The following is a 13,832-nucleotide window of genomic DNA, read 5'->3' on the forward strand; positions in this document are numbered from 1 at the left end:
ACATCAGGAGACAGGATGTAGAATTATTTTACTCAGTTTTGTTTTCAAATTAATAATTTTCATTTTTTAGAGAATAATTGCAAAGTAACAAAAAAAGGAATTGTGTTAATTTACATTATTTATATTTTACTGTTTGAATACATTATTATTTAAAATAACTATTTTCTATAATATTTTTACAATATAATTTATTCCTGTGATACAAAGCTGATTTTCAGAGGCCATTACTCCAGTCTTCAGTGTCACATGATCCTTCAGAAATCATTCTAATGTGCTGATTTTCTGCTCAAGAAACATTTATTATCATCAATGTTGAAACATGATGAAGTTCTGCTGCTTAATATTTTTGTGGAAACCGTCATACATATTTTTTTAGGATTCTTTGATGAATATTTATTTGAAATATAATTTTTTGGAAGTCTTTTTACTGTCACCTTTGATAAATTGAATGCCTCCTTGCTGAATAAAAGTATTAAAAAAAATTAAATACTTTTTAATGGCAGCGTATATGTTATGGCCACCATTTTGGATTGCTGCATCATAAAAAAAAGGAAAATCCTAATATTCTAATTCCTAAATCCAGGATAAGGAAGGACAGGCTCGGATTTAAATAATAATAATAATAATAATAATAATAATAATATTAGGCCAACATCTGGCATAGCTAAGTCAAATCCACCCATCTCAAAAACTCCCATCTTGATTATTTCATTTGGGTAGAATCTTCATGGTGATTTTTGGATGGGCAAACCTCAAAAGTATGAGCATGTGTTTTTTTGTATTAGTATATTTGCCAGTTACCAAATTAGTGCTATATCAGCAAGATGTGTTATCATTTTATATTCATGTTTATATATATGAATTCCATCTGGATGCCTGCAGATGTTACAGAAAGAACAAGACTGTAACAAAGACAAACAGAGTTCTCTCTGCCAATGGTTTCAAAGCATGAGAATTCAGCTCAGTATCTTCCAACGATGCTTGTAATTACACTCTTCTGGATAGGGATCTCTGCTGCTTTTCCTTTTAAATCTCCCTTTCTTCCAGCTTAAGTGTCAATGTCCCAAGAGCCTCCTATCACCAATGGATTTACCCTGGCTTTAACTTCCCTCCTTCTTTCTAATTTCTTCTTCAGTTCTTGATATTTCTCAAGCATCCCAGTTTTCCTTCTATCTACCATATTTTAAGACTATGTTACCACAGCAATCACAATTTGTGTCTGTCCTACCAAATCTATTATGTGGAAAATCTGGTAGTTGTACTGCACGTCTTGATTATTTGCTGCTATATATTTATTTTTTACATTTCAACTTGGGCAACACCAGTTGTCATTATGTGCATTATTTATAATCATCAAATTGTGTGCATGTGGCTGGAGCTCCACAGACAAAGAACAAGAAAATGCTATAAGTGTCAATAAGTTATAAGTTATTAAGTTATTATAAGTTGTAATACAATAAGTTACTGAAAGCTTGGAAGGGGTATTCAGTTACTCATTTTTCACAACACCACATACAGTTACAATATTGTTTAAGTTGAGGGTGGCTCACATACCTGTGCACACCTCTTCACAGGTGGGGTTTGGGGTATAACCACCAGAGTAGCCCACTTGAGTGGAATAGACCCCATTTTGCCTCCAGAACTTCCTCTCCGCTCCCCAGAAACAGCCCATACCTGTGTTAAAAAGAGAAAATAAATATTATTTACTGTATATAGAGCCATAGACCACAACTGCTCTATAATTGAGACCAAAAAACATAATATTTCTAGTATTGGAAGAAATTACAAAGATGAGATGTTCTGACAACATTTACAGTACATGTACACATTTGATGGAAATGTAAGTCCACATACATTTCATGCATTGCATGGAAAATCAAACCCATGACTTTGGGGTAGCTAGCACTATGCTCTACTGTTAAACACAAAAACACAAAACAGCTATTTATTCAATTGCTGTTAATCAGACAGTAACTGGATAAGATGTCTCCTTTGGGATACATTAAAATAAATGGCAATTTTCTGCCACTATTTACTTATCCACATATCTTTCTGTATATATGCTTGTATATGTTGTTGTTGTTTTCCAATAATTGTTTTGTGGTTTTTGCCATAGCATAGTAGTTCAGTGTTACCATGGAGCTTTCAAGCTCAAAAAGGACAAAAGGAACATAGAAGAGGTCCACATGACTTCCCCTTCCAAAAAAAAGCTATTGTATGGCTTTAGAAGCCTTTGAATTTAATGCATGAGTCATAGTTTAGGCAGTTTAGCCTGCTTTTTTATGCTTTGGAGCTTTACAAAAAATATAAACATTCTAAACATGGAAAAAATATTTGATATATAAAATCTGACATGAGGCTGACTAAATAATGACAGAATATTAATTTTGGAGTGAACTATTCTCTTACAATTACAGTCTAAGATTCTGCAGCATACATTACAATTTAAAACTATGGATTAGTAAGATTATTAATTTTTTTATGAATTACTACATTTAATGAATCAAGGATGTAGTTCATTTAAATACCAAATCAGCATACTGTATTAAAATGTTTTCTGAAGGATCATGCGACACTGAAGACTGGAGTAATGGCTGCTGAAAATTTGGCTTTGCATCACAGAAATAAATACAATTTTATAACATTAAATTAGAAAACTTAATTATAAATGAATCAAATAAATGCAGCCTTGGCAAGCATAAAAAAGCATTAAATAAAAATCTTGCCAACCACAAACTTTTGAATGCTAGTGTTTAAATGTTTATCTGACTTTTCCTCAGAGAATTCTCTTCGCTGTGTGTTCTGCTGGGACCGAGTCTCCTCTAGCACCTTCCCACTGGTGTTAAATCAACCCCTAAAATTCCAAGCTCCTTATTTTAGCTATGAATTTACAATCCCATAAAACGAAAGACTCCTCCATAACGCATTTACTCAAGGCCAATAAAAACATATCAACCACCATAAAACTAACACCCGCTGTAAGCATTTATTACCAAATAATACTTTCCCCTCTATAACAGTAAAAATAAATTAGAAGGTAACTAGTATATTGTTATCTACCACAATGTCCCATGGGTGAAAAGTAATTCAGATGTTTAAAAAAAAAAATGAACATGACTGTCGGCTTGACCAGATTTTTCTGATTTACAAGCTGCTGTGGAAAAGTGAGCATAAGGCGCATGATGGAGAATCTAGAATCTGGAGCTCAATTACAGCGGCCCATTGGGACGCCCAAACGCCAAGACTATAAGAGGACACTTTCACACAGGGGACGTCAATGTTCAGTAAATGAGGGTGAGCACTGCACGTACCTTCTAGAGGGAAGAAAATTAAAATTTTCAAAGAGACAATGGTAAGAGTTACCTTAGTAATAGGTAAGGTAAGACTCTCAGTAATGGGGGGCTGTGATTTGCAAAGCCGCATACATACGTTGAATATTATTTTATTTGTTTACAAGGGCCTGTGATAAAACAGCCATTTAATGCCTGTCTGCCATGATGAATTACACAGTTTGAAGCTGAAATAAGGGAAAAAAAGGAAGCTGAACAAATGCATTTATTAAAGAGATCCTAATCAGCAGTCTGCAATTAATCGCATACCCCTCCCATTTATTTTCGTCGTCCATTTGCAGCTTTGGTTTTGCACTTCTTCGAGGGGATGAAGGGGTGCATGAGGGGGGACTAATTACCTTCCACTGCCAGTTGTCTTAGCTGGATCTACCCCCACGCCAATGACACACACACACACACACACATCTCTCGGCTCGGATCACTTACCGAATAAGACCATCTGCAATCCCTCTGGGAATGGCGGCACTGTCCTGTTACCATTCACGTCGTGCTTAGCTGCAGGACACAGGGGAAACAATGGAGAGAATGCCCTTATAAATCAACACAATGTCAACAGGATTTCATAATGTGCTCTTCTCAACACAACTCACTGTAGGGAAGAAACTCCCAGGAGGACAGTGGCTCTATTCCTACGCAGCTCATTAAGTTCAACCCTTAAGATTTGGGTTGATTCCTTTATCTTTCACTTTAAGAACACCAGGAAGACAGGAAAAGGACATAGGGAAGGTCAAACAAGTCATTTTATCAAGGAAGGTCGAATGATAGTCTTTTATTCCATCGCGTTGTGAATTTTTCAGAGGGGAGGGGAACAACACCTGGCCGGATTAATGTATGTCAATGCGATGTTTTAACATGTGACAGGGATACAGATGGGCTGAGGAATGGAAAAACGTTGCGTGGATTAAAATAAATGGAGGTCACCGAGTTCAACATCTGGGCGCAGCCATGCCGGAGCTTCGACATGCACGTACTATATGAGTATGTTGCCATGGCAGCAGGGCATGCCAATAAAGCCAGACGGATGGCAGACCTACATGCCATGCAGCAGTTCACTGCATCACTCATGGTCACACTCTCTTTGCAAACAGGAGTTTGAGTTTGAATTATGGGAAAAGCTTCAAATGCTAAATTAATCATGCTCCACAGGATTTGCGTTCTCAAAATAAATGTTAAAATAAATAAATATTCAACCAACTATTAAATATGTTCCTGTTAAATAAATACTCAGTCCATTGTTGATTCTGTTAAATGAATAAATGTTCAGTCCATTATTGGCTCTTTTTTGTCAGTTAAATAATGTTCAGTCCATTACTGACTTTTTTTCTGTGAAATAAATTGTTAAAAAACAGAAATGTTCAGTCCATTATTGACTACTTTTTCTGTTAATTAAATAAATACATACATACATACATACATACATTTCCTAAAATTAATAAACAAATAAGAAAATAAATTGTCATTTACTTTTTTTGTTAGATGAATACATAAATAAAACAATGAATGAATGAATGTTCAGTCAAATGCTGACTCTATTTTCTTTCATTTCATAGTTATATCCTCTTTTTAGTGTAATATCTCTACATAAAATGTGTTTGCATCCAAAGTCAGTGGTGTTTCACAACAGTCTTCCTGAAACATGGCTGTGATAAATAATAATTTAAATAAAAATCTTAGGTGAAACAGAATGGAAATCTTCTTTTGGCACAGTAAACCTTTCCATTTTAGAATTAAAATGGCACTTGAACAATGCAGTAAAAGAGAGGCTTTCTGTGGAGGCCACAGCTCTAATCTAATCTGTGTAAGTGGACTGAAGAGAAGCATTAGAACAGACTTCATTAAATCACTTTAACATTCAGACTGTCAGTGCTGATCTGTTTCAACCGCTCAACACTCTCTTACACCATTCAGTACACTGAGCAAACATTCCATGTAGTCTCTTAATTCAACATAAAAAGACAAAACACTGTGTGTGTGATAATTCTAAAAGAATTAGAATGTTTTTAAAGGGATATTTTGCCCAAACAAAAAGTCTATCATCATTTTCTCACCCTCATGCCAGTTCAAACCTGTGTAACTCTTGTGCAACCAAATTTAGTTTGTTTTGGCTTTTCTTTTGAATACAATGACAGTGAGTGAGGACAGTGAATCTGTGACCATAAAAGAACCATAAAAGCGTTCCTATGCAGATCTATAATAGACTGTAGATCAGTCTATATTATATTATAGATCAGTGGGTCCATATGATTCATACACAATGTATCAACTAACAAACTCTTTCTCAGGCTTTCCTCAAAATGTCTGTTGTTGTAAGCAGGAAGGAAATTCCATGATCAGGGCGGATTGCTTTACAGCAGCAACAAATGTACTTGTACAGCTATTCACTGTAATCACAACAGTGATTATACTCATCTGTGAGGGGCTCCAAAATTGCAAAAAAAACACACAAAGCTAAGCTACATACAGCTGCTTTACTGTAAATTTTTGTAGTCCAGTCAAATAATGTGTGTTAAAAGGCAATGAAATGAGAACCAGTTTATTTGTCACACTTGAAATGGACAAGTCGCACAAATAGCATAATAGGATACCGAATTCAAGTAAAGCACAGTATGTTTGCGTACTGCACATTGTAGTGAGGTCCATATACAAAATCTGTAAACTATGCACAGTATACAGTACAGTCTTTTAAAAGCAAGCCATTCAGATCAGCCACCATATGTTTCTCAGGCCTAGTCTGCAGTGCGTATGCATAGAGTGGAATAGTGATATTGATCTGCAGTGCTTCATTCTGGGAAAAAAAAGTAGCTTTCTTTACAGTAAGGACTGGCAATAAGGATTTGATAGTTTAGTCAGTGGCTGCACTTTTGCCTTACAGTGTGAGAGGAGTGACCAGACCACTGCCCACGCTGAGCTACAGAGCTTTCTATTACCCTCTTACCACGCTCCTGCTCTCTAATGGTTAGCACTCACCTTAGCTGTATTTCAATGCTATAGTGTATGGTTACACCTCAGTCCATTCCATCATGTTTAATCCAAAGCACTCAGCTCTCTCTGTGTGACCTCAGAACACAGACCCTGAGATTCACAGGCGCTTGGAGGCAGATCTTGTGAAAAAAATTAAATAAAATCCCGAATATGAACTTACATGACCTTTGAAATTACTCAATATATATATATATATATATATATATATATATATATATATATATATATATATATATATACACACTAAAATGAATCATTCAGACTTTAATGGTTCAAATGATTCAGTGCAAATAATGAAAACTATACTTCAAGACTCATGTGAACAAGAACTTTTTTTTATTTTTACTGTACACAAGAACATATCTATCTATCTATCTATCTATCTATCTATCTATCTATCTATAAATATATATATATATATATATATATATATATATATATAGAATATGAAAATAATGATTAAAAAGTAACAATTTTAATGTCATGTAATGTAATAACAAAAAAATATACTTTACATTTAATATTTTTAATAAAAAGTATATTTATTAGTTATTAGTTATATATATATAATTATATACAAATAAACAAAAAAATTATAATATAGAGAAAGTATGATTAAATAGCAAAAAAAAAATCTAGATTTTTGAATTATTTTTCCCAGTGAGAGTTTTTGTTCCCTAATGCTGACAGAAAAGTGTTGACTGTAAGACCTTAAACCTGCATTATAGAGAAGTGCAGCTGAGGAAAGCGGCAGGCTGGCATGTGTGTTTATGCCTGAACCCCTCATTATATCTAACCAAGAGACCGGGAGAGATCTGCCTGCTGACTGACAGGGAAACCGGCACAGAGTCCTCCGTGTTCCTCCATTTCATCCCTCACTGCAGTGTGTAAAAAAGCACAACTGCACCTAGGCCTTTTCTCCGCCGTGGCTAATGCCCACCTACCACATCTCTCTACTTTCATTATCTTAATGCAGAGCCGGTAATTGCTGCCTTTCTAGAACAACAGAAGCATATTCATTAATGGTCAGACACCCCCCACAGTCAGATAAACAATCTAAATGTAAATGTCAGCAGGCAAAGACAATGAGTCGAGACAGAATATTAATGGTTCAAATCTAAACGTTGCACGCTTTCCTCTCAGCCGCAGAGATTGGGGGAAGAAAGACACAACGGAGGGGGAGGGGAGGGGGGTATTATGAAGCATTCTCTCCATCCCTCCCTCTTCGCATCTTCCCTAAAACCCCCCTTGTTAATCCAGTGCCATGTGCCAAAGTATTCCCTGCTCCCTGGTCCTTTGATTCGCCCCTCCCACAATATCATTGAAATTCATATATATATATATAATGCTTTACATTGTATTTAACATTTATCATTGATCACAAGCTCGTTTGGCTTTTCTGAAAAAAAAAACACAGGCCATCATTAATGGATCAAGAAAGAAAAATAACATCTATTGTCTCTCAAAATGAATTGTTCAAGTTCAAGTATGAATACAGAGCCGTGCTTAGATAATTTATTCATTAAAACCAAGAAAATGATTAGCACAAAAACATCTTTTGGTGCTGCCTAATTATCTTGTTCTTGACAAACAGAGAAAATAAATTATTCTCACTCAAGCATTTGGTGAGGTGGATTTCATCTAATAATTAACACCTGCAGAAGAAACAGAAGCACGAATTTGTAAATTAAATTTTCTTTGCATATGCACACCTCAAGCGTTCTACTGGACGAAAGTTTACGCAGAGACAACTTCATATGTGCAGCTCGTTTCTGCTCGGTAGGTTTTTCGACAATCATTTCTGTAAAGTTTTCCAAAAAAGAGAGGCTCCCAAAAGCATTTTCAAGAATAACCATAACTTCACTGACATGTAAATCTAACATTTATAAGGATGGAGAACGGTAGAGCACATGGGGTCTAATATGCAAGACAGTGCCATGACAGTCCCACCCCTGAAGCAAACATTTCCGCTCTCTTAGACTGTTCTGTCCGGGTTTTGGATGAATAACTAGGCTTCCTAGGAGCCCTTTTCGTAAAGCCGTCTGAATAATGAGGCTAATCACAGGAAAGTCTTTATTCGTGCTGGCATTTGCACTCTCTGCCAGCCAATGCCATTCCTCCACAACGCTCATCGAGTTAGTGCTGCTCTATTTCAGCTCCACACACCATAGCTATAAATATTCTATTAAATATGTAGAGCTCCTTAAAGAAAACCAACTTGGACTGTCAGACAAATATTAAGCGGTATTTAAGTCACCATTATTTATGATCACCAGTATCATTTGGTGCTGTCACTTTAAGCTAATTTTGCCACACGTTTGGGATAAACAAAGGTAAGTGTAATCCAACAGGGGCTCAATTATTTTAAATATCATCTTTCAAAACTTCCATGATCTGAGAGAAGGCACAAAATCCATCACTGTGCAGGGATCAATCTGGGGTCTGATTCTTCGATTTAAGAATGATCTTTTTAGACCAGTGTCGACTGAATCTGCTCTCATCTGGACAGATTGTTAGATGCAGCGGTGCGATGCAGTATTAATCTATAATAGATAGAGTATTGAGTGATCCACTGGCTGAAAATTCAAACTAGCAGCATAATATTCCCTCCCTGTTGCTTTGAAGATCCTGCAGGCATGGCTACACTCATTTACAACCATGTTCATAGCTCATGTTTTCCTTCATCAGGTCTCCATTGATCTATCCCAGCCCTACCCCCACAGCAAATACTGGCTGAAGACTACGCCACTCACAGTAGTACTCTACTCTATTAGCTCTAATCAAGTGGGGCAACTACCTAAAAGTAACAAGTTATCAACATTCACCATAACAAAGTTCCAGTTGAATGGTTCTTTCTCTCCTATGATTCATTCTAGCAAATCTGTTCATTTGATTCAAATGAACAGATTATTAAGTGATTCAAGCACATGCCAAGTTGTCAGCATGATGCGCTTTGAGAGGCAAGAGTTAGTGACAAAAAACTGCCTGGACAAATGTTTCCAAGCCGAGGCTCATTGATTACTCTGCAGTGACTTTAATGAAGGAGGAAGATGTGGTCAAACACCCAATAACATTTTGTGCAGTGGAACTAGCTGCCAGAAAGGAATGCCAGTAATAAGTCAATAGTATTCCTCTATGAATAGCAAACAATCAAAAACACTATTCTTTGATCGCTATTGCGTTCAGATGGTTGACATATGACAGTTAAAAACTGAAGCCTCAAGTGTACACTACATGACAGGAGCTCACTGGCCTTTCTTGCTTTAAAGTCTATGACAAGAAGTCTTTGATCATTACTACGGGTCACTGATGCTCTTCTACTGTGCAAAAAAAACCTCACTATTTAGTCAGAATACACAACTACTAATGTGAATCATTAAAGGAAAAGAATGTTTTAGATCCACTGTAGTTAAAACATTGTTGTCTCTTTTTTTCTGTGCATATCATACAAATAAGTGACCACAAGCCCACGCTGGTTCTTTACAATGTCAAGAACTGTCTTGTAAATGATATATATATATATACACACACACACACACATTTACCAATCAAAAATTTGGGGTTTTCATGATTACTGAAAGATCATGTGACACTGAAAACTCGAGTAAATTCAGCTTTGCTAATACAGGAAAAAATAACATTTTATTATACCTTTCTGATTAAATAAACGACTTCTTATAAAATAATGATTTCAAAAACTAAAAAATATTTTTTGTGAAATTGTGATCGAATTTAGGACTGATAATGTTTGGACATACATTTTGATCCACTTAAATTATATGCCATTACAGTCACCTTTAAGACTAAAGGTAATGAAAACATGACTTCTGAGAAAATAAGAAAAACTTCAAAATTAACACAGGGATGAAGGATAGATTTGAAATACTGAATAATGCTTGCTCAAGCAACTTCAAAGATCACTCCAGCAGAGATGTGTGTGCGTGTCGAAAGAAGAATGTAAAAACGGACCAGCCACAGTGCAGCTCTCAGCGCTTTTGTTTTCCCCCATTCTGTGGTGAAGAGAGTCTGTGAAAGCGATTGGAAATGGTTGTGCAGAAGGGATCAGTCTATAGCGAGTGCTGTGTGTGCAAGGCGATATGCTATCTCAGCCTCGCACCTCACCTCCCCCTTCCAATAGCTTCCTCCGTGCCCACAGATTAGCAGGCCCATGAGGCCTGGGAGTCAGAGTGCACACGCAGCCAGACGACAGCCCCACGACTCGGGCAGCGCGTGCCTCGTCTCGCCCCTCCCCCCTCCAGAGTCTCTCTCCATCCCCTTCCACCCCCATCCTGACTGCCTCTATTCAGAGTGACAGTGATGAATGGGCATGCTAGGCTAATGGCGGTCTGTGGCTGATTGGAGCAGCCTCCTTTCTTTTTAATAACAGACCCAGTGGCCGTCATCAGCTGCATCATTTCTTCACAACGACCGTTAGCACCATTACGGCTATTGTGAGCCATAATAGCAATTATCTTAGTGGAGTGAGAGCGCCTTGATGCAGGGAACAGCCATTACGATCTGAGAGTGCTACGCCGGAGACTTGTGAGTGGCAAACATAAACAGCAGGTAAACGCTAAGAGAAATTAGGTGAAATTAGCTTGGCTACCGTTCTTCTTCAGCCAGGCTTCTGTAAACAGTTTAGCAAAGAAGCCTTTCAGAAAGGATCTCAAGAAGACACTGAATGAGTTGTGAACTGACAAACATGATAAAACAGAAACAATCCTGCGGTACTTCAGAATGCATAGGAGATATTCCCTGTAATAGCATGGGAGACTTGATTTCATTAACTCACTCTGATCCTCTTCCAACTCAATTCTGTGTGGGTTTGATACTCTTTTAGCTTGCAATTCACTGTACATGTAAAATTCATACACATCTTTTGAACAGTCTCCATCCTCATCTTCTATCTAGAATCTTCATATATGGTAGGTATTCAGTAGGTTTTTAATAAAAAAGTTCCTTATCACATGCTTCCTTCTGCAGTTTTGCATCTTATCTTATATCTTTTGGTGTTATTCTTTAAAAATAGCTTCAAACTGGTTGGCTGTAGGAGGTTAATTACTTTTTTCGATTGAAAAAGGCCCTGCTGGAAAGCCAGTCACCTTCAGTCCTTAGACTTGTGCCCTTGCGCACATGCTCTGATATATGCACACACATGTTCCACTATTTTAACCCCCCTACGGTATGCATTATGTATAACTAATTTCTACTTTTGACATACCATAGGTCCAGTATAAATGTAATTGGAGAAATTATGCTTTGTGACTTTGTACTACAACAGAATATGGGCAAAAATGTTTACAAAATTAAGCAAATAATATAATAAATATTATAAATATAAAAAAAAAGAAAAGATTTATTACAATTGGAAGGTGGGACAGATTTTATCACCATCTATGAAACTCCCAATAAGAAAGTTGACACTTCACAAAACATTTACTTACATTATTAAAATCAAAAGTTGTATCTGTTAATGTTATTTAATGGATCTGAGCTAACATGAAATAATAAACAGTTATATTTTACTAACTAATGTTGACAAACATTAATAATTACTGTAACAAATGTATAGCTTGTTGTTAGTCAATGTTAGTTAATGCATAAAGTGTTACAAAATAAATGTTACATAATGCTGAACTTTGAACAAAAACATTCAACACAAAAATTCAGCTATAGCAGAAAAGTGTAGAAATATGTTTAAATGTATAATTCCCTGAGAAATTCAGTGTCTTTTCTATACAAATGATCCCATCTAAAATTAAATGTATATTACAGCATTTTATTGGTTTTCTTTAAAGGTTGATGTTTTAATTCCAACAATTTTTTTTCTTCTTTTTGAAAAGCGGGAGAGTGATTTCAAATAATGTACTACTAATGGAGATGACAAGCTATGTAAAGAGCCAAAATTATACTTTCACATGCAGTTACATCAATTAATAAAGAAAACATGCTCATGCAGATTTATTTATTGTTACATCCTAGATTAAACACACACATTTACTCTAAACATAAATGTATTCAGCCAAATTACAAATGACAAAATATCCTGGAGTGACTAGAAGAGTGGATCGTTAGAGGAGGACTGAATGAGCCTTTATAATACATCACCAAGATGGCCAATTTGTCGGCATCAAGCATCTAAACAGATGAGGCCTTGTGGGATTGTACTGCATTGATTCCTCAGCAGTGGCCATGATCGGAAATGAGAATGCGGTCAAACACCACAAAACATTTGGGCAGGGAGCCAGCACTCTGGAGAGTCATCAGGGTTTGTCTTAATTCAAAATAGACAAATACTAGATTGATCTACACTGATGGGCCTCAGATTATTAGAACGGAGTTTGAGCATACTGGAACTTTTGCAAGGATAGTTAAGAATATATGTATATTAATGTACTAATTTCACATTTGTTCAAGTATCCCTGCAGCTACCAGGTTTTCAGATGGTTGCTTACCAGCACATTTTACATTTTTTACAGTGCATTTTCAATCTAAATACATTTATACTGTTTAAAATATAAGATACATATAAGATACATATAGTACACTGAGTTCATATTAACTATTGATAACTATGATGGTTCTACAGTAGTTGTATTTATTTGAAACAAGAGAACGCAAGTCTGTGTGATAAATATCCAGTCACGTTTACCTTTTTTGGCAAGTTTTCATTTAGTTTCAATAGGAATCCTCATGATTGTGAATCTTGTATGACGGCACAAAATATTTGCAGAGTTTAGGTTCGTTGCGCAAATTCGTCACGCTGACCAACAGAATACTTCTTAGCTTGACAGTCACTTCTGTGTGAGCAGTGATTCATAATTCTTTGAATATTTTTCAAACAAAATTCTTACAAATGTGATAATAGTGCTACTATTAGCTGGATGAACAGATCCGCAGATGTGCAGAAGATGGCAAATATTAAGCAATGTCTGACTGATGAATGCCATGACTACCCAATCAGAATTCAGTATTTCTGAGAGCCATGTTTTCAAAATATATAAAAGCTAAATCTAAAAAATAATGTTAAAAGAACAGGATAGACTTACCAAAAAGGACAGAACAATCTGGATACAAGCTCCACAACATATGTATTAACTCCCTATATGCTCACGGCAATGGATTTCTTTTTTTTTGCTATTTTGTGTTTATTTTGATCTTTCATTTCAGTACAATCACAACACAATATATTTCAGTTTACATAATGCTCATTACAATCACAAAGTGTTTTAACAAATGCAGGTATGAACAATTACTTACTGTGTTTTAAGTATGACTTGTACTTTAGGTTTGTTCGATTGCTTCAAAATATAATTTATTTCCCTTTTTTACAATTTTTTATAAAAAAAAACAAAAAACAAAACAAAACAAAAACAAGGGCAAAAATAAAAATAGAAACTATATACATCCAGGGAAAGAACATGTGTCTTAGTTAAACTCAATCCTTAACAACCTCAGATGGCTTCTTCTATTCTCAAATGACTTATGGGAATGATTATT

General features: G+C 35.8%; 1 protein-coding gene across 5 annotated transcripts in view; it reads right to left on the reverse strand.

The window, feature by feature from the left end:
* msraa (methionine sulfoxide reductase Aa) overlaps nt 1–13,832 on the reverse strand; it is an 80,306-nt gene that overhangs the window by 31,611 nt on the left and 34,863 nt on the right. For 4 of the 5 annotated variants that reach the window (XM_059512348.1, XM_059512349.1, XM_059512350.1 and 1 more), the window contains exons 2-3: nt 3,777–3,845; nt 1,551–1,674 (exon numbers count right to left, since the gene is read on the reverse strand). In XM_059512348.1, the coding sequence (XP_059368331.1) occupies nt 1,551–1,674; nt 3,777–3,845 (193 nt within the window). Of the gene's footprint in view, nt 1–1,550; nt 1,675–3,776; nt 3,846–3,940; nt 4,210–13,832 lie in introns of those variants that run through there. The other variant, XM_059512352.1, reaches the window with a different exon arrangement.

Source organism: Carassius carassius, chromosome 27, assembly GCF_963082965.1.
Source record: "Carassius carassius chromosome 27, fCarCar2.1, whole genome shotgun sequence".
In the NCBI taxonomy this organism is placed as follows: Eukaryota; Metazoa; Chordata; class Actinopteri; order Cypriniformes; family Cyprinidae; genus Carassius; species Carassius carassius.